Here is a 19,487-nt window from a genome sequence, read left to right on the forward strand (position 1 = left end):
TTTATTCATTATTTTGTTTTTAATTCTGATAATCCCAGGTCCATAATAGATTAACTGCACTATAAATCCTTAAAATACATTTACATCAGGAAGGTTATATTTTATGGAGAGAAACAAAATTTGGTAATAAACTATAATTGCTTTTATAGAGAGAGGACATTTTATCTTCATTTTTAATGATGTGCATTGTTGCTCTCAAAGGTGTCTGTGATAAGGAAGAAATCTGACATTCTGATCTTCACCGCAGTTAAAGCCTAAAGTGTATAATCTGGTGTTATACGCAAATTACATCAGCATTTTCAGACCAGTAGTTACTTTTTCTCCAGCATGTTGGATTTGAAATTAAATCACAGTAATCATGTTAAACTGCAGAAAGCTTTAATCTGAGACTACTTAAACCCCACCTACACCTTCCTCACACACACCTTCTCCACCTACACCTTCCTCACACACACCTTCTCCACCTACACCTTCCTCACACACACCTTCTCCACCTACACCTTCCTCACACACACCTTCTCCACCTACACCTTCCTCACACACACCTTCTTTACCTACAACCTCCTCACACACACCTTCTCCACCTACACCTTCCTCACACACACCTTCTCCACCTACACCTTCCTCACACACACCTTCTCCACCTACACCTTCCTCACACACACCTTCTCCACCTACACCTTCCTCACACACACCTTCTCCACCTACACCTTCCTCACACACACCTTCTCCACCTACACCTTCCTCACACACACCTTCTCCACCTACACCTTCCTCACACACACCTTCTTTACCTACACCTTCCTCACACACACCTTCTTTACCTACAACCTCCTCACCTACATCTTCTTCAATCATGTTAAACTGCAGAAAGCTTTAATCTGAGACTACTTAAACCCCACCTACACCTTCATCATGCACCTCCTCCACCTACACCTTCATAACCTACACCTTCTTCACTTACACCTCCTCCATCTACACCTTCATCACCCACACCTTCCTGAACTACACCTTCCTCAACTACACCTTCTCCACCTACACCTTCTTCAATCATATTAAACTGCAGAAAGCTTTAATCTGAGACTACTTAAACCACAACTACACCTTCATCACGCACACCTCCTCTACCTAAACCTTCATCACACACACCATCATAACCTACACCTTCTCCACCTACACCTTCTGCTTGTCACCACTCTGGCACAGTTTAACCTATATCTCATCTGTCCACGAGACCTTCGGAGTGAGAGTAACCCACGTATGTCTTTCATAATTTAGGAGTTACACAACTGTCAACTACTACAATGTAACAACAATAACAGTAACACTGACAAGATTGATAATAATCAAAACAATGATAATGGTAATAGAACTGAGCAGCACAACACATACCCATTGAAAATAAGAGAAAGCTCACTGTTTCTGGGCTAAATCACGTTACATTAGCTTTTTCTATGGTCTGTGGCCTGTTGTTAAGAGTTGGGATCTCCTACACAATAATAAAATAAATCACAAGACTTGTGTTGTCATAGCCTCCATCATAAAATGTTGCTTTTGCGTATTTCCCTAAAAACTGTGTTCCAGCTGCATTTAGACCCAATCTAGGCTGCAGCTTTTCCATTCAGCCTCGCAGTGCACGTAAAATATGCCATTTTCTGGGCCACATTTGCTGCGCACTCCAGCCACCAGTCGCATGACGTCATGTTTCCTGCTGCAAGCATCTGGGCGAGCGCGAGCTGGTCACTGTCGTTCGAGGAGCGACGCCCCGGCACGAGCGGAGCGGTTTAAATTCTGCGCTTCTGCACAGGTAACGGCAGGTCCGCTTACCATAACGAATCGAGCTGGCTACCGTATAATAGGCGTCTCATTCCTGAGCGGAAACACGACCGGCGGAGTACGTTTAGCTAGGCTAGCGTTTTATTTACGAAAGTAGTTTGGTTATGGTGAAATGGCGGAAAAACAAGGAAGTTGTGTCGTTAGCCTCGGGTAAAGCTGGAATGGCTAGCTAGCCTAGCTAACCTAACCTATATAGATAACGCGAATGTTTTATAAACGCAGAAACAAACATTTGACATTAACGTGACTTTAACATGACTTTTACTCGTAACACGGGTCCCACTGTAGGTGTGTGAGATGTTGCCTCGTAAGCCTTCTGTTTAGCTTTAGCCAGCATTAGCTTGGCTGAGGAGTACCGTTAACGTCCCCTGGGCTAACAGCTCCTCTGACTGCCGCTAGCTACAGAGGCATAAAGCACACCTGATGCCAGCCATAGAAAACGGCGCAACTTTGCTGTCTGGATGGGTATAGCTTAGTTACACAATGTGACATGGGCGATAGGGATACAACAATCTCTAACTCAAATCTAAGAACGTTAGTTTCTAATTTAAGATTTTATGTTGCTTGAGGCATGATTATGGCAATAACAGTAAATTACCAACATTTTTAAAAGTATAAGAGGTATATGTGTTATTATTTACTAAAGATAAATTCCAAACCGTAATGGGCCTTAATATAATGTTTCACGAATGCAAATCTTGAAAGGAAGTTTGCGTGTTTAATGGCATGGTCTTTATCCAGAGTCCTGAGTGTACACAGCCTCGGTTCTCTATTATATTTTTTAGCTTCTTAGTGTAGACAGCCGCAACTAAACACTAAGAAATTGCCCGCACCAATGGACATTATGTGTCTCGTGGAAACACTGCTGAAAAAAATATATTCAGGTATACACAAGTAGTTAGTTGTGCAAGTAATTATGATTTAAGATTTAATTATAATACACAAAGTGTAGGATTTTTTGTATTCTGCATTTTTGTGGGTCAGGTTGTTTCCTTGTTATGCCTAAAAACTGCATGCAGAACTTGAATCTGCCACTGCCTCTCAAAGTTCATTCTCAAATTGAAACTAGCGAGATATGGGGAGTACAGATAGTCTTTCTCAAATTAAATCAGAATCACCATTATTAATAGCATGTGTTAAAACATTTAAACAGTAGCTGGACACAGTTGGAAGAAAGTAGCATAAAAAGCACAAGAAATATCTGGGAGGACAATGAAGAAACAGGCTTTTCAGAGATCTTCAACAAATAATCACTCTCAGTCACTGCAGTACAAATATTTTAAATGCTCAAAAACCTGCCATAAAAACTTGAAATACATATATTTATAAGGACCTCAAAACAAGTACATATAACAACAGGTTTATTTTTGGACTTCTGCATAAGAATCACCCTTTCACATTGTCATTCAGATGTGCCTCTTCTTTCTCAGGTTCATCACCAGTGTTATTTACTTGAGAGTACTTTCTCCTATTTTCCAGATCTTTTGAGAGTTTTTGTGGATGGTTGCTGAAGCACTCCAGAGCTTTGTTGGTGTAGGGTAGAGGGCTGAGGTGGTCTGGTGCAGAACTGGGGAAACAGCAGGATTTAAGTTCTCCTGGGCCCCAGTTACAGAGCTCAGAGCAGTCCTTACTCATACTTGAAGCATCTTACACATGTGTGGGGGCGTAGATGACTCACTGCCTGGTGTGTGTGTTTGTGTGTGTTTCTCATGGTGTCTCTTGAACATTTGTCTTCTTTTTTTGTGTGTGCTATGTGAGTATGTGTGTGCTAGCTGTTCTAGTCTTCCTTGAACATTGACTGTATATGTGAAAAGACTTAATATTATAATCTAACCCTGTCTCTTTGCTCATGTTCACTGTCCTGCCTAGTTGCTTCAGACACATCCATCTCCCACCCCTGCACTGTCCTCATCCAAGACCCTCACCTCTTCCTCCCCTTACCCACACTCCTTCTGTCAGGCCTCAAGGCAGAAACATCCGATGTTCATTATAAGCAGCTCAGTAATCCTTCTTTCTCGTGCACTCTTCCAACACGCTGAACAGCCCAAAAATTTTTTATTAATACACGTTGATGTTGAATGTTGTATAATTTGTATCAGTTCCACACATTAAAAAAAAAACTGTTGAATGGTTTATGTAAGCAAACTTTGGCTCACCCTCTATATGTTAACGTGGGAACGTTGTTGCGACACTGCCGGGGTTTCGGGGTAGTTTGCCGTGTTCTTTGCCCCTTTGCTTGCCTCTGCAGTAGTAAGCCCTCTCATCAGAGCTGCCAGACTGTGCACTTTGTTATGCGTGCTGGCACTAGCCTGTTCACCACACAGCAGCAGCAGCCAGAACTGAACACACGTCTTCCTTCGAGGAAGACACACACACACCCGCCTGTCTCTCACTTTCCCAAACGCTCCCATGGGATAGCCAACACTGTGGAAACTGGAAAATGTTTGTTGTTTAATTCAATCCAGTTGATGTTTTTAGCGTGGTGGCCTGGTTTCTGGTGGTGTTGTGTCATAGACAGCAACGTGCCAAGCGAACGCCCATAATAATGAGAGTTTCATCAGCACTGAAACAGAAATATGCATTACACATGCACTATCTAATATATACCGCTACTATATTACTAAATACATCTTTTAATTTGGGATTAATGTTTGTTTACTTGTTAATCTACTAATCATGGCGGCCATCTTAAGGAAAGATTTAGCGTGATTGATTAGTAATGCCTTATAACGATCAAAGCTATGAAGCAGAGCAGCAGGGCTTTATTGACAGGAAGTGCTTTTTACTTCAAATTCTCTGCATCCTGGAAGAGACTTACACCTGAGTGATTAATATTGCTAAAACATGTTAGACACTGATACTGAGTGAGAGTTAATTACCAACATCATCCACTAATTAAGGTGCTTCTTTAGTATTATAAAATATCTACTTTCTATTGTACTTGCCACATTTTCTGCTGTAGTATATCAGGAAAACTGCTTCTCAGTGGGTCTTTTACAAATGACTGCATGTCAAAACCCATTTAAAACCGCTTTTGTAGACAACCTTTGAGTTTCAGAACATGACATGGTGGCGCAGGAATTGAGGAAGCAGAATTCATGATCATTTGTTTGCCAGTGGATCATACAATTACAGGAGGGCCAGCCATCAAAACAGCCTTTCAATAATAAAGGAAGTGTTTCTTAGAAAATTATACTGCAGTGAGAAAACCTGTTTTTGTGGTGTGGTTCAGCTTAGTCTGGAACACAGCCGTTTGATATCTCCAGATAATTAAAGAGATTTCACAGTAAGTTTAGTAAATTGTTATATATATATATATAGGTTGAATAAATAAGAACATGATTTGACAAAATATTTGATGACCTTGAAGTTAAATACATACTATACATATGCTAAGAGAGGATTAAGACTTGATGGAACAATAAAACAGAGCGTGCAAGGGGAGGGGGGTGGACCGAGGAGAAGCCGATGGATTTCTCGGAAACCTCGTCCAATTAGAGAGCCTGCCTTGTTTGGCTGTAGGCCAGCATCAGCAGTACACAATCTGAGGGAGGGAGGTGTTGAACGAGGTGAGCTGTGTGAGCTAGCAGTTTACAAATGAATGCACAGAAACAGCTTTCTCTGAGAAGTGTGCTTACAAGCCTCATAATATGAAGGGAATAGTCCACAAGGAATGAAAGATTCTTCACAGTGCCTTAGCAGGTGTGTTTTTATATGTGTGTGTGTGTGTGAATCTCAGACTCCCTCTCTTGTTTTCACTCCTGATGTATTTCTTTTATGTGCAGGTTCTTTTCTTCCTACGACTCTTTTTTTCCAGAGCCTGTGAGTTGTGTAACGTGTGGCGATTGGCATTTACAATGTGTTAGTGTGTCTGTGACCATGTCATGTTGTTTTGAACTTCATGGTAGCAGAAAGTTGAGCGAAGGGAGAGGAGAGTAAAGTTCAATAGCAGCTTGGCAGAAGTGGCTGATGGCTTCCAGGATAGTGTGAGTTGAGGAACTGGAGGAGTGTAAGTTCAGCAGTGCTGATCACTGTTGTAACTACTGTTGTTAGAAACATCTAGCTTCTTTGTGTATACGATGTTTGAAAGAAAACTTCTGCCCTTATCTGGTAAGAAGTCATCCTCTTTAGCCCAATGCAGAAATGGCTTGAGTCACTTTGCACAAATAAAGAAGCTGAAGTTTTTGTATGATGCCACTATTTTTTAAAATCTCAGGTTTTCCTTTAAAAAAAACCCATAATGTTAAATGATGCATTCTTTCATGTAGGGTTTGCTGTTAAGTGCATACATGCTGAAGTTGTAGCTAACGCACACGTGTAGTTAGTGAAGGAGTCAGAGCATTTTGCTAAGTGATTGTGTTAAGGGACAGGGGAAGAAGCAGATGGTTCATTCTGTGCTACCCCAAGCACTAAAGGCCACGTATCAGCATCTACGTCCGCCTGACGGTGCCCCACGGTCACTTGCACATGCACTTTATGGTTTCTGTATCGCACACCTATTAGCCACACCCTCCATGTCCCTAGATCTTCATACAGTGTGGCAGGACTTAGTGTGTTGGTTTTACCTTTAAACCCAGAATATGCTAGAGTGAGAGGAGCCATGGTTTGATGGAGTTTTGTTTAGCGGCTGATGATCTGTGTTTCTCGTGTAGCCCAGCAGGTTTTAGAACAGTGAGAGAAGGCTCAGCCATGTGACAACAGTGCTCACTGTTCTCAGGAAGCACTTTGATAATGTCACCACTGCCCTTTTCAAAGGGGATCAAAATGGAGGACTGAGATGTGTGAAACCGGCGAGCATTCTGAACGCCTGCTCGGATATGATGTCACCTTCAGAACGGAGAGAGAGACAGAGAGAGGGATGGAGGAAGGAGCAAAGGGGGGAGAGAGAGAGGGAGGGAGAGGGCTGGAGCTGGGGATAAAGTGAGCAGGAGAGAGAGAGGGAGGGAACTGGAGATAAAGTGAGTGAAAGAGAGAGAGTGCAGTGTGAGTAAGAGAACACTTAGAGAGAGGGCGAGTGGAAAGAGGCCAGGCTAAGTGGGTCATGTGAGGACTCCCTGATGTAACACGCTGTAAGCTCTCTGCTGCCTTCTTTAACCGCCTATCAGCAAGCCTTGTCTAATCTCACTAGGCATTTCTCATAGTAATTAACATTTCTGAAGTGACTTGATCCAGCAAGATTACAGATTTACAGTATTTTTGCCATCTTGATTTTGTCATCAGTTCAGCATAACTGAGTTTTCCTGTATAATATAGTGAACTAAAGTGAACTTCAGGATAACATCCAAAACACTACATTCAGTTTATTGTATAACATAAGTCAGCATATACTGCATTCTTTACATTTACGTATTTTACTGAATAGCAAAGTGAAAAATGAAATAAGAGCATATGATTTCTCAAAGCTTCTGTTGGGGGTTGTCATGCCAGTTAAGATACTGTATCGACAACTGTCAAACAAAATGGAGATCATTAAATTCTAGCAGAATGTTACAGCTTACACAGCACAGCCTGGGGTTGCCATGGTATTATTTTACCACTTTGGATTGGCCTTTTAACCCCATGTTACTTAGTAATGCAAAATAAAGGAATACAGTATGCCAGGATTGGAATAATCAAATATTATTAGTTAATTATTAGTTAAAAGGCTGTGTCTGCCTTTGTGCACAGTTTAAAAAAAGGCTGTGTTTGCCTTATCTCTATTATGCACCGTTAAAAAAGGGCTGCGTCTGCCTTAGCTCCGTTGTGCACAGTTGAAAGCCTGCGCCTGCCATATCCTGTAGACCAAACACAAAGCTATTTCAACACCAAGTACTTGCTAGCTAAAAAAGAAAGTTCCTCTGAAGAGCACCCGGAAAACCAAAACAACCACACAAAAACATGTCTTTAATGAACAAAATGGAGGCTTGAGTTGGCATAAGACATGGTAGCTGTGTGCTGACAGCAGCAGAACTGTTGAGTTTGTCCGTGTGGAAGGTGTGCCAGCAGGAAAGCCGCAGGACTGTCCGCCGGAGCGCTGCTCCGTTTACATCCGGATACAAAGTTCACAGCAGATTAGGCTACCTTTCAGTATAAACGGCTTTTTAAACCGTCGCAGGTGTGAAAGTGGACCCTCTGCCTTGTCACTGTCCGTGACCAGAGGGGCTCGGAGAAGGCCAGGTGTGAGCACGACTCGCACTGAGCTGTGTGTGTGTGTGTGTGTGTGTGTGAGAGTGTGCATGACTCACACTGAGCAGGTTTGTGTGTGTGTGTGCACGACTCACTCTGAACCAGCAGGCCCATATCAGAAAGGTGACACCCAACGATTCGCAAACATGCACCCGACCATATCACACAGACACACACGCTAACACACACAGTATGCCCACCTGTCATCAACACCCAGCAAACCGTGTTCTCCAGACTTATGTGACTCACAGCAGCATCTGTCCTCTGTCCAACAACAGGCTCTGGAAGATGGCCATGGCCCATAGGATCTTGAACTCTACCATTCCCTTCTCCATGTCCACGGACCAGCCCAAGGTGGGCTGCCTGGATGCCAGTCCTGAGCCATGCCCCCCCAACACCACCAGCGCCGCCAAAGCAGACCAACAAAGCCACATATCCAACTTCTTGTTGAAGATCCTGTCACATGGAACTGCCAAGCACATGGGGGCAGGCCCACTGGGCACAGAGAAACCCTCCATCATCGCCCAGGCAGAGTGTAAGGGCCAATTCCTTCTCATATAGGAACACAGAGAGGAAAGACGTGGTCAGTGAAAGCTTCGCATTAACTGGGGACTGTGTTCAAGCTGTTTACCTTTACCTGTTTACCTGTTGACATTCTAAAACAGGACCGTGTTATGCGGTGGGGTATTTATGTGACACACAGAAGCCTTACTAGGGCTGAACCTGTTCTTCTCCATACAGGTGAATCTCAGGACTCACAGGAATTCTGTCCCAACAGCAGGTAAAGACGTTAAGGCCTGTCCTCCACTCTCAGAATCACCACAGTACACGACTGCTGAACACACAAGCCTTAACCTCCATTTGGTTTCTTTCTCTCTCTCTCTCTCTCTCTCTTTCTCTCTCTCCCTATGTCTGTTGTTTGTAGCTCCACCTTCTCCTATGCTCAGGGGCCCCGGCCCCGCAGGAAACGACGCCGAAGGCAGCGATGGAGGCAGGGCGAAAGGGAGACCTGGCAGAGGGACGCAGGCAGCGAGACCGCGAGGGAGGCAAGGCTCACCGGCGTGCAAGAACAGGACAGTGGAGAGGTGAGACCAGCTGCAGTAAGACCAACTCCAATGACACCAGCTCCAAAGAGACCAGTTCTGATAGGGCCAGCTCCAATGAGACCAGATCTAATGAACAGTTCTAATGAGACCAGTAATCAGACCAGCTTTAATTAATGAGACCAGTAATCAGACCAGCTTTAATTAATGTGACCAGTAATCAGACCAGCTCTAATGACACCAGTAATCAGTCCAGCAGTAATGAGACCAGTAATCAGACCAGCTATAATGAGAGCAGTAATCAGACCAGCTTTAATTAATGAGACCAGTAATCAGACCAGCTATAATGAGACCAGTAATCAGACCAGCAGTAATGAGACCAGTAATCAGACCAACTTTAATTAATGAGACCAGTAATCAGACCAGCTTTAATTAATGAGTCCAGTAATCAGACCAGCTATAATGAGACCAGTAATCAGACCAGCAGTAATGAGACCAGTAATCAGACCAGCTTTAATTAATGAGTCCAGTAATCAGACCAGCTATAATGAGACCAGTAATCAGACCAGCAGTAATGAGACCAGTAATCAGACCAGCTTTAATTAATGAGACCAGTAATCAGACCAACTTTAATTAATGAGACCAGTAATCAGACCAGCTTTAATTAATGAGACCAGTAATCAGACCAGCTTTAATGAGACCAGTAATCAGACCAGCTTTAATTAATGAGACCAGTAATCAGACCAGCTTTAATTAATGAGACCAGTAATCAGACCAGCTCTAATGACACCAGTAATCAGACCAGCAGTAATGAGACCAGTAATCAGACCAGCTATAATGAGACCAGTAATCAGACCAGCTTTAATTAATGAGACCAGTAATCAGACCAACTTTAATTAGAGACCAGTAATCAGACCATCTTTAATTAGTGAAACCAGTAATCAGACCAGCTGTAATGAGACCAGTAATCAGACCAGCTCTAAAGACACCAGTAATCAGACCAGCAGTAATGAGACCAGTAATCAGACCAGCTTTAATGACACCAGTAATCAAACCAGCTGTAATGAGAACAGTAATCAAACCAGCTCTAATGACACCAGTAATCAGACCAACTTTAATTAATGACACCAGTAATCAGACCAGCTGTAATTAATGAGACCAGTAATCAGACCAGCCATAATGAGACCAGTAATCAGACCAGCTCTAATGACACCAGTAATCAGACCAACTTTATTTAATGAGACCGGTAATCAGACCAGCTGTAATGAGACCAGTAATCAGACCAGCTTTAATTAATGAGACCAGTAATCAGATCATCACTTACATATGACTTGTCTCTACTAGGAATGCTCGATATGCTGCATTAAAGCTAAGTGCACAAAATCTGCATCTTCTCTGCACGTATGCTGTTCTGTAAGAAAAGTTGTCAGGTTATGAACCCTGTCAGGATTCAAGAGTGTTTAGCTGGCAACAGTGAAAATGGTAGCATAGTGTAGCTTAATGTTATGAATGTGCACTAGAGTTTGACCTGTGTTGACCTGTGTTGACCTGTGCTCACCTGTGTGTGTCCTCCAGGTGGGCCAGTGCAGCTATAGCAGCCTCAGCAGTGACTCATGCAGCAGCACAGAAAGCCTCTGTGTGCAGGAGACGGTGCACCCCATATTCTCCTCCCACTATGTGGCTGGGGCCACACCCCTCACCTCTGCCCACCTCTGGAATCCCTCCCTGGTCACCTTCTCCCCTGGTGACACATACGGGCAGGAAAGCGAGTCACCGCTGCCGAGCGAGGGCGACTGTAGCCTCGCGCTCAACGGCCTTCGCAACTACGTCACGCACTCTGACCGCACCTATGCCACCCCCTTCATCAACCAGCTGGTCAGGGAGGTGAAACACAGACAGGAGGAAGACGAGGAGGCAAGTTACGAGGAAGAGCGGGAGGAGAGTGACACCAACGAAGGGATTCTGTTCAAAGAGGTGATTGCCACACGGGAACACTGAGCACGGCCAGCCATCGAGACACGACAGTCGCACTCCACCTGACAGTGACATGTGTAACTGCACAGCTCCGTGGGCTCACAGCACATGGTTCAATACGTGTTTGAACACATTAAATAATGAGTCATGCGCTGTAGTCATACTAATACAGAGAGAGGGCGAAACATACATAGGCAGAAACATCCACGGATACATGCACGAATACGCAAGTTTTTGTAGAGCTACAAGTTGCCCTTGTGGCTGTCGGATTTCCTGTTTTTCAGTGCTGAGAAGTTTCGTGTGTATCTCAGTAGCCTAGTTCTGCTTACGGGAGTTTCCTAATACACACACACACCCACCACAGCATTAATAGATGGGTTGGTCTTTTCAAACCTACATCACTTTTTGCAGTAATATGAACTGTGAAATATAATTCTTCCTGTTTTGGTTGGTTAACATGACACGGCTGGGATTCAAACCTTAATCCGAACTGTGATGTTCAGTGCTGCTTGTGTTAATTGTGCCTCATGGTCCTTTCTGCACAAACAGCACTATATGTTTCCCACACCTCTGGTTCACTGTGTGTGTGTGTGTGTGTGTGTGTGTGTGTGTGTGTGTGTGTGTGTGTGTGTGTGTGTGTGTGTGTGTGTGTGTGTGTGTGTGTGTGTGTGTGTGTGTGTGTGTGTGTGTGTGTGTGTACACACCCTCGCCTCTGTGTGTGTGTAGGAGCTCCGGCCTGATAACTATGAGTACCGTGAGGGCAGAGACTATGACGTGTGTGATGTGCTGAAGCAGGGCTCATATGGAGAACTGTACAGCATCAGAGACAGGACCAGCGGCTTCACCTGCGCTGCCAAAAAGGTACCGCTGTATGTGTTCACATGCAAGTGTGCTTAAGTGTGTGTGTGTGTAAGGGTGTGTCTATGTTATAACTCTCCTCTCTGTGATGTGTCCCTTAGGTGCTGTTGCAGAGTTTCAGTACTGAGGAGGTGGGCTCGTGGAGTGTCCTCCAGCATCCTCATGTGGTGGAACTCTTTGGTTTTGTCCGAGAGGGTCCGTCCATCATCCTTTTCATGGACCTCAAACCTGGTGAGAGTGAAACACCCCACCCCCTCAGCACACACACACACACAGACACACACACACACACACACTCCAGTAAGTCTCTTAAATGGAGCAGTTAATCTAGTCCCCCGATTCCTCTTTGTGAAGTGTTCTGACTCCTCCTCCCCTCTCCCCTCCACTCTCTCCCCTCCTCTATCTCTCCTCCCCTCTCCCCCTCTCTCTCCTCTCTCTCTCCTCCCCTCTCCCCTCCTCTCTCTCCTCCCTCCTCTCTCTCCTCTCTCACTCCCCTCCTCTCTCTCTCCTCTTCCCTCTCACCTCCACTCCCCTCCCAGGCTCTCTGGGCCAGCTGTTGAAGGAGAGGGGCCGTGTACCCGAGGACCTCTCCTTGCACTACCTGCACCAGGTTCTGGGGGCACTAGAGCACCTGCACAAGAGGCGTGTCCTGCATCTGGACATCAAAGGTATGGCCACGGTTTGAAAAAGGTGTGTGGGCAAGCTGAACCAGAGTCAGTCTGGCTGGAATAAGTCGACTTTTGATGTGACATATGAAACCTCTGATACAGCCCCATCACATGCCATGCCTTTAAACTGGATGGGCACATTTCACGTTATTGTACTGTTTTGGAATCTGAGTTTTTGAAAGATGCCATTGTAAGTTATACAGCTAATGTAACGATTCAGCTTGAAACTGCGGCGCTTTGAGTTGAGTCATACATTCAGAAATGGCTCATATGGAGAAGGTGTGTCTGGTGTCGGACAACAGAAAAGCAGCCACAGCCGTCATGCGAGATAACTGAATGGCACGCCATCTGCTGCCAACAGCTGCCAGGGCCTTGAAATAGACACGATTAGGGACGGCACTGTATCCATGGCAATTTAACAGTACCACTGTGTGGTGACTTTACCTGTATGTGTGTATCTGCGGCCAGTTTTAAGTGCGGTAAGTGATGTACTGTTAGTAGAATAATATGCTTCTACAGGTATGCATGTATGGCTTTTGCAGGACTGTGGTGAATAATAGATGTTGTTGTTAGAGTGCGAAGTCACTTTTTCATCAACTTTAGCAGCTGTTTAGTTCTGTGGCTCGCTTCGGGTTTTTATGGCTGTTCAGAGCCATAAAAAGGACACCACACCTGTGGTGAGAGAGAGAGAGAGAGAGAGAGAGAGAGAGAGAGAGAGAGAGAGAGAGAGAGAGAGAGAGAGAGAGAGAGAGAGAGAGAGAGAGAGAGAGAGAGAGAGAGAGAGAGAGAGAGAGAGAGAGAGAGAGTGCGCGTGTGAGAGATCAAGGTAGAGAGTGTGTGTGTGTGTGTGTTTTAAAAAACAGAAAGAGAGAGGGTGAGTGTATGAGAGACAGAGGTTGGGAATTTCCCACAGTGACTCATGAAACAGCAAGGGAGAGGAGGGGTAGAGAAGGAGAGATATTGACAGTCAAAGCAAATTGAAACGCACAAAGACACAAAAGGACTTTGTAAGAACTGTGAGAGAGGTTGAATGTATAAATATTCATTTAATCACAAGTAACATGTTTAGAAAGAAGGGCAACTTAAGAGGACAACAGACGTGACCTTGTTGAGCCTGTCACCTAGGGTGCCCCCTGGTGTTTAATTACATGAGCGTGTTGTGTGGGCCATCAGTTCTAAACAGTAGTCCAGGGGTGGTATGAACACTAAAACCACTTTTCTCACACTCGAGTTCCCGGAGCAAAGTGCCGGAGTAAATGGCCTGCTTTCTGGGAAGAGCCGTGCTGTCTGCCAGAGGACTTCCTGTGGAGGACTAACGTACTGAGCCTGTCTGCAGGCTCGTACCCGCCCATACGTGGCGGCATACTGCTGCAGCAACTCAGCAAACAGGGGTTTTTTTTAATGTTTGTGTACACTTTTGTGCGTTTGTGCTTTCAGCGGATAACGTGTTGCTGTCCGAGGATGGAAAAGATACATTCCTGTGTGACTTCGGACAGTCTGAGAGATTAGACCAACATGGATTCAGTCCTTTTTGTGGTAAAACACTCACAGACTCTCAAACACCATTGAACAAAAGCCTTGTTGGCAACTGATTGACCAGGCCTTCTATACGTGTGAGTGTGTAGGTCTGAAAGGCACTGAGACCCACATGGCTCCTGAGGTGGCATGTGGGGAGACCCGCTGTGCCAAGGCAGATGTGTGGAGCAGCTGCTGCATGCTACTGCACATGCTCACTGGCCACCAGCCTTGGATACGTTACTTCTCCCGCCCACTCTACCTCAAGGTGATGCTGATTGGCTGTCGCTGTTTATTACTACACCACACAAGATGATTCCTCATGCTGGCAAACTGTTAGGTTCTCATGACTTACATTTACTGCCTTTATCTGACTTACAGTCATAACTGAACACAACTTGAGTATTTGAGGGTTAAGAGTCGTATTCAGGGGCCCAGCAGTGGCAACCTACCAACCTTCTGATTACTAGTCCAGTACCTTAACCACTGAGACACCACCGCTCTTATTGCTCATTGGTTGCTTGTCTATGTGGTGACAGATAGCTGAGGAGCCCCCGCCCTTGGGTGAGATCCCGCCCGAGTGCAGCCCCTGTACTGCTGAGGTCATCAGACAGGGACTGCTGAAGGAGCCAACTGGAAGGGCCTCGGCTGAACACCTCCGAGCTCAGACAGCCAAAGCACTTGAAGAATGTAAGCACCAACACATGGGTTGGGGTGGCGTGATCCAGCTCTGATATCAAAGAGAAATGTACAATTGCAGACAGAGATCAGAGGATCCATCACTTTTATTTTATCCCTGGAATTTTCAATCTCTTTCTCCACCTCAACAAACAACTCGCTTTGTCAGCATTCCTAAAATACATACAGTATCACACATGGAGACATGATTTCACACTTAACTCTGAGCCCATCCTGGATAGGAGCTGGACGGCTCGACTAACAGGCTGGCCTTGGGTCCTGTGAACGTATGATTTCACACTGCCTGTATGTCTGAATTCTTCACTGCAGTGGGAGGACTTCACAGCCCTGCGAGGGGAGGAGTCTATCAGAATCCAATAGGGAGGCCAGACAGGAGTGACCCCGCCCCCTTCTCCCTTAGCTCTGGACAACAGTGGATGTGCCCAGGGCAGCAGAGGAGAGAGGCGGCTTGTCTAAGATCACCGTGTCACGGCACTGATGACAGAGAAATCGAAGAGGTGAACGATGAGGAAGACGAGGAGGAAGAGAATGTGGAGAGAAGTGAGGGGTACCCTCCTCTGTCCACTGAACCAACTGAGCAGGAGTTTCGCAAGCTTGAGATGGGTCAGTGTCTGGTACCCAGTGAGAAAACACAGCCTTGTTACGATAATATACTGTTCACTGCGCACTATTACCATAGACTGCTGTTCACTGATCCTTGTTACTGTCTGCTTCTCTCAGGTTCTATCTGTGCTTAATATTTATAATTAAATGCTACTTCTAACTGACTCTCTCCCTGTCTCTGTAGATTTATACGTCAGCAGTCTGTCTCACCTCCACTCGGTGGAGCGGCAGGAACAGATCCTCTCCTTCCTGGGCAGTGACTGCCTCTCTCCTAAAGAATCATGGGACAAGAAGGTAAAGGCACCCATTTGCACGCACATTGACACCCATGCCTCTGCTAGTGCTGTATGTTGATGCGTGTTATGAGGAAACACGTTTCCCTGAGCTGATACACATCTCGTGTCAAGATTACTCAGAATACATCACGGATGACACTAAGTTCACTGGAAGTTTGTCTGCATGTTTTGTTGTTATCGGCTGCTACCAAAAGGCAAATTATCACGCTGCATATCTCATAACTTCCTCATTTCTTGTAGTTCCTAAGCTGGTGGTGATTATTTCTCATTAAGTTTGTTTTTGTGTTCTTTGTGGCAGTTGATATATTTTCCTATAGTAGCCAGGGGCATTTATAAAGTAAAAACCGTTTTTGGAGGGTTGGTATTTCACTCTGAAGCATGTGCTCTGGACTGAGTGACATGAGTTTGAGTTTGGTGTGGTTTACGTTCTGCTGGTAGCAACAAGCAGCTTTTTGTACTTCTCCATTCTGTCTGAGTGGAAAGTCTGCACTTCCTCACATCCTCATCCTCTGCTGTACTGCAGTGACCTTTGTTGAGTTTCTGGTAAACAGTAAACTTGGCAGGCTCTTATTGAAGACCCTCTCTCTCTCCGGCTTATAACAGGACTCTGGCCGCTGGTCAGTTGGCCCCGGCGATGATCTCAGCTCTGGTGTGTTCTCCTACAACAGCCAATCAGATGGCCAGAGCTTCAGCATGGACTGGCTGGGTCCCGCACCTCAGCCCCCGCCCCGCTGCTTTGAAGGTTAGTGACAGATCATTGGACCATTCGAATTGACCATGATGAATTTGAATGTGGAGAAACAACTTCGGCTATCGTATCGGTAGCCTGAAAACCTGTTTGTTTGCAATGGCGAACGATGAGTTCACATTGCCTTCATTACAACTGGATTCTTAGAGGGAACATTCAGTTTTTATAGAGGAAATTTAGACAGAACATGCAGGATTTGTGATCTTACAGACGTGCATCATTATTTTTGTGCAGGGGTCGACGTCTGTATCAGGGACTTTAATGGGCAATGCCTGCGTATCCGTGAAACACCCCGTGTAAAGGTTGGCCATATCGCCGTGGGAATCAGTGATCAGGTAAGGAGGGCGTGTCCACAGAGGAGTCCCGCGGTGGCCGTGGCAAACAGCTGATGCATGTCTGCGTTCATCTCCGGCAGATCTCAGAGAGAGTGTTCAGCCTGCAGCGCGAGGACGGCTCCCTGGTACACCACGACAGGGAGGTGCAGGAAACCGGGCTCTCCCTACGCTGTGTCCCCGCCCCTGACTGCAGACACGCCCGCCCGCCCAGATACACGCCCTGCTGCGACAGGGCACCCGACTGCAGACATGCCCCCTGCTGCAAAGCACCATGGAGCTGGCGCATCAGAGACGGAGAGCTGGAGGCCTGGGACTGAACTGTGCGCCGCAGTCTTACGGCTCCTCCTTCAGTCTTGTGCACTTTTTCTCCTTATTGACACACGCAAATGCACGCATTCATGCACACACACCCCCTCCCCCTTGTTTCTCTTCACAGTGCCTCTCAGTTACTCTTTCATGTTTCTGTTTCTGCATATAGTATATATTGTTCACAGATGAAATTTTTACTTTCTGGGAGAAAAAAAATTGTTTTCCAGTGTTACAGAATTGCCTTAAATGATTTTACATTAATTAAAATGCTGACTTTTTTTAAGACAAGTTCATGTATGTACAGCTGAGGCATTGGAGCATGTAAAGAATCATATCAAGTTCACCAATTTGCAGGCAAACCACCGGTACCACCTGTAACAGTCACGTGTATCAGCATGAGAATAAAACCCATTACTGTTTCCAAGCTGCCTGAATTATTTTTTCCTGTTCAATCAGTCAGTAAGCAACAACCTTCACTGAAATGTGTCTGTTGGAGATGACGAATGTAGTGTTCTCATATATGGTGACTTTGGACACAGGGTCATCACATCGTAATAATAAACTAGACAAAGATCCCTCCATTAAGGTTAAAGAGTGAATATTGACTCATTTTTGCTGTTGATGGAAAATTAACTGGGACATCACTCATGAAATGGGCATTCTGGTCCAACATTCGTGCCTGACCTCACAAAAGCTCTTTTGTCTAAGTGGGCACAAAGTCCCACTGACCCACACCAGAATCTTGTGGAAAATCTTCCCAGAAGAGTGGAGACTGGCAGGGGTTTCTGCTAGGGGCAACGCCATCATATTAATGCCAGTGGTTTAAATACAGGGTGCCCATGTCTGTCTTGACAGGTGTCCACATGCTCAAGGCCAGCTAGCATCTATTCATCCATCTATTCACTGGTGGACAACTACAACAAAACGTTTTGAAAGAGTATCTTTTGATACAAAAATTGCTTTGACAACTGAAATGTTCAAGACGTATGTAATTTTGGCCAAGATTCCCCTCTACATAAACCATACTGGCAGAAATCCTTACACAGTAAGCACACCTAGACACTAGAACAGTCTCCTGAAAAAGCTTGGAAACCTTAGCTCAAGCGTGTACTGCAACACAGGTTTTCAAATAATTCACAAACAACTAAAACATTAGGCACTTTACAGGAAAGCGCCAATACTGTACTGGATCTGTTTTTACCTTGTAAGGACTGTAAACAGGAAAATGTAGAGGGAAAACAGCAAGTGCAAACATAGTGACGTTAACGGCTTGAGGAGACTGGGCCTTAAACTGCACTTCAACCCCAAAGAAATCTTTCACCAGCCACGTTAACTGAAATCCATAAAAACGGTTTATTTCTTATGATTTACAAAACAAACCAGTCAGCTCAAGAAAACAGTTTAAGGGAATAAATTCAATGAAGTTCATACAATTATACAAAGATGTAGAAAAAAGATGAAAAAGAGGTGACCATCAAAGTGATTTTAGAGTAAAAAGACCAAGGCACTGTCAACATAAAAAGGAACCTTTAAGGGAAAGAAAAAAAAAATCCTCAATACTTTATCGAAACACACAAATAGGAAAACATGTATAAAAATGATTGCAGTTGTCACTAACCATGGAAAAAAGTACAGTACTGAGAAGACCATGCTAGAGATGAGGTTAAGTCTTCAAATGTGTATGCGTGTGTATATTGTCTAACATCACTCCCTCGCTCTCTCTCTCCCACACACACCCACCCTTCTCCATCAAGGGGAGTTTGCAGATAAAAGTGGGAACTCCTGCTGTTTGTTAGCTTGACAGGTAAGTTTAATTCCAAACTTGGTTCAGGACTGAGTCCGTCTGGTCCTGGGGAACCCTAGTCCGGGCTTGGATCGGTCCGTCTCCCTCGCTCTCTCTGTGTCTGTCCGTCCGTCCCACCCACCCATCTCGTTCTGCAGAATGCCTATCAGGTCTCGGGTCACACTGGAGGCAGACAATTTCTGGCTGAATGCTGGTTACCTGACTCATAGCTAAAGTGAGCTGGAGGAAGTCAAATAACTGCCAGAGGCCTCCCAGATTTGCAGACGGTCATATCCTGTTACACCCCTTGGCATTTGTGACTGCAAACACCTCTATGCAAGCTCCCCATCACAAGGGCCTTCCCACCTTTGCACAGACACCTCCTGATGCACGGCTGGCTGGGGAAGCCAAACGTGGAGATGAATGGGAGGGAAAAAAATGTACGGAGAAAGAAGTGAGAAAGGAAGAGGGAGACTGCAGAGCAGCCCAGGAGCCACCGCTAGGAAAACTAGAGGGCGGATAAACAAGAAGGAAACAAGACCGACAAAAACGTTATGAGGTAAAATAATGACCACATGCTTCAGCAATTAGAAACCCTTTGCAAATAATAATAAGTTTAGTCCCAAGCATGTGCAATTCCCGTGCATTCCTATAT

The 19,487-nt window shown here is 45.1% G+C and overlaps 1 protein-coding gene across 2 annotated transcripts; it reads left to right on the forward strand.

Moving 5' to 3' along the window:
• Positions 1 to 1,732: 1,732 nt before the first annotated feature.
• map3k14a (mitogen-activated protein kinase kinase kinase 14a) lies at positions 1,733 to 17,473 on the forward strand. 2 transcript variants are annotated; one of them, XM_027029789.2, is made up of 16 exons: positions 1,733 to 1,807; positions 8,280 to 8,536; positions 8,743 to 8,782; positions 8,927 to 9,086; positions 10,620 to 11,018; positions 11,745 to 11,879; positions 11,978 to 12,107; positions 12,416 to 12,544; positions 13,982 to 14,080; positions 14,170 to 14,327; positions 14,599 to 14,749; positions 15,068 to 15,361; positions 15,546 to 15,655; positions 16,261 to 16,399; positions 16,640 to 16,740; positions 16,821 to 17,473. In XM_027029789.2, the coding sequence occupies exons 2-16, from the start codon at positions 8,290 to 8,292 to the stop codon at positions 17,055 to 17,057; spliced, it is 2,529 nt and encodes an 842-aa protein (XP_026885590.2). In that variant the 5' UTR covers positions 1,733 to 1,807; positions 8,280 to 8,289; the 3' UTR covers positions 17,058 to 17,473. The 2 variants fall into 2 exon arrangements, with proteins under 2 accessions (XP_026885590.2, XP_026885589.2); XM_027029788.2 differs by lacking the exon at positions 1,733 to 1,807 and adding an exon at positions 5,430 to 5,538.
• Positions 17,474 to 19,487: the final 2,014 nt, after the last annotated feature.

This window comes from Electrophorus electricus, chromosome 1 (assembly GCF_013358815.1).
Source record: "Electrophorus electricus isolate fEleEle1 chromosome 1, fEleEle1.pri, whole genome shotgun sequence".
Classification (NCBI taxonomy): Eukaryota; Metazoa; Chordata; class Actinopteri; order Gymnotiformes; family Gymnotidae; genus Electrophorus; species Electrophorus electricus.

Bases quoted from the DNA above. Each gene is read 5' to 3' on its own strand.
- map3k14a (XM_027029788.2), top strand. From the start codon at position 5,510: ATGAAAGATTCTTCACAGTGCCTTAGCAG. The intron at 12,108-12,415 runs GTGAGAGTGAAA...CTCCCCTCCCAG, and splicing joins TTTCATGGACCTCAAACCTG to GCTCTCTGGGCCAGCTGTTG. The intron at 15,656-16,260 runs GTAAAGGCACCC...GGCTTATAACAG, and splicing joins AAGAATCATGGGACAAGAAG to GACTCTGGCCGCTGGTCAGT.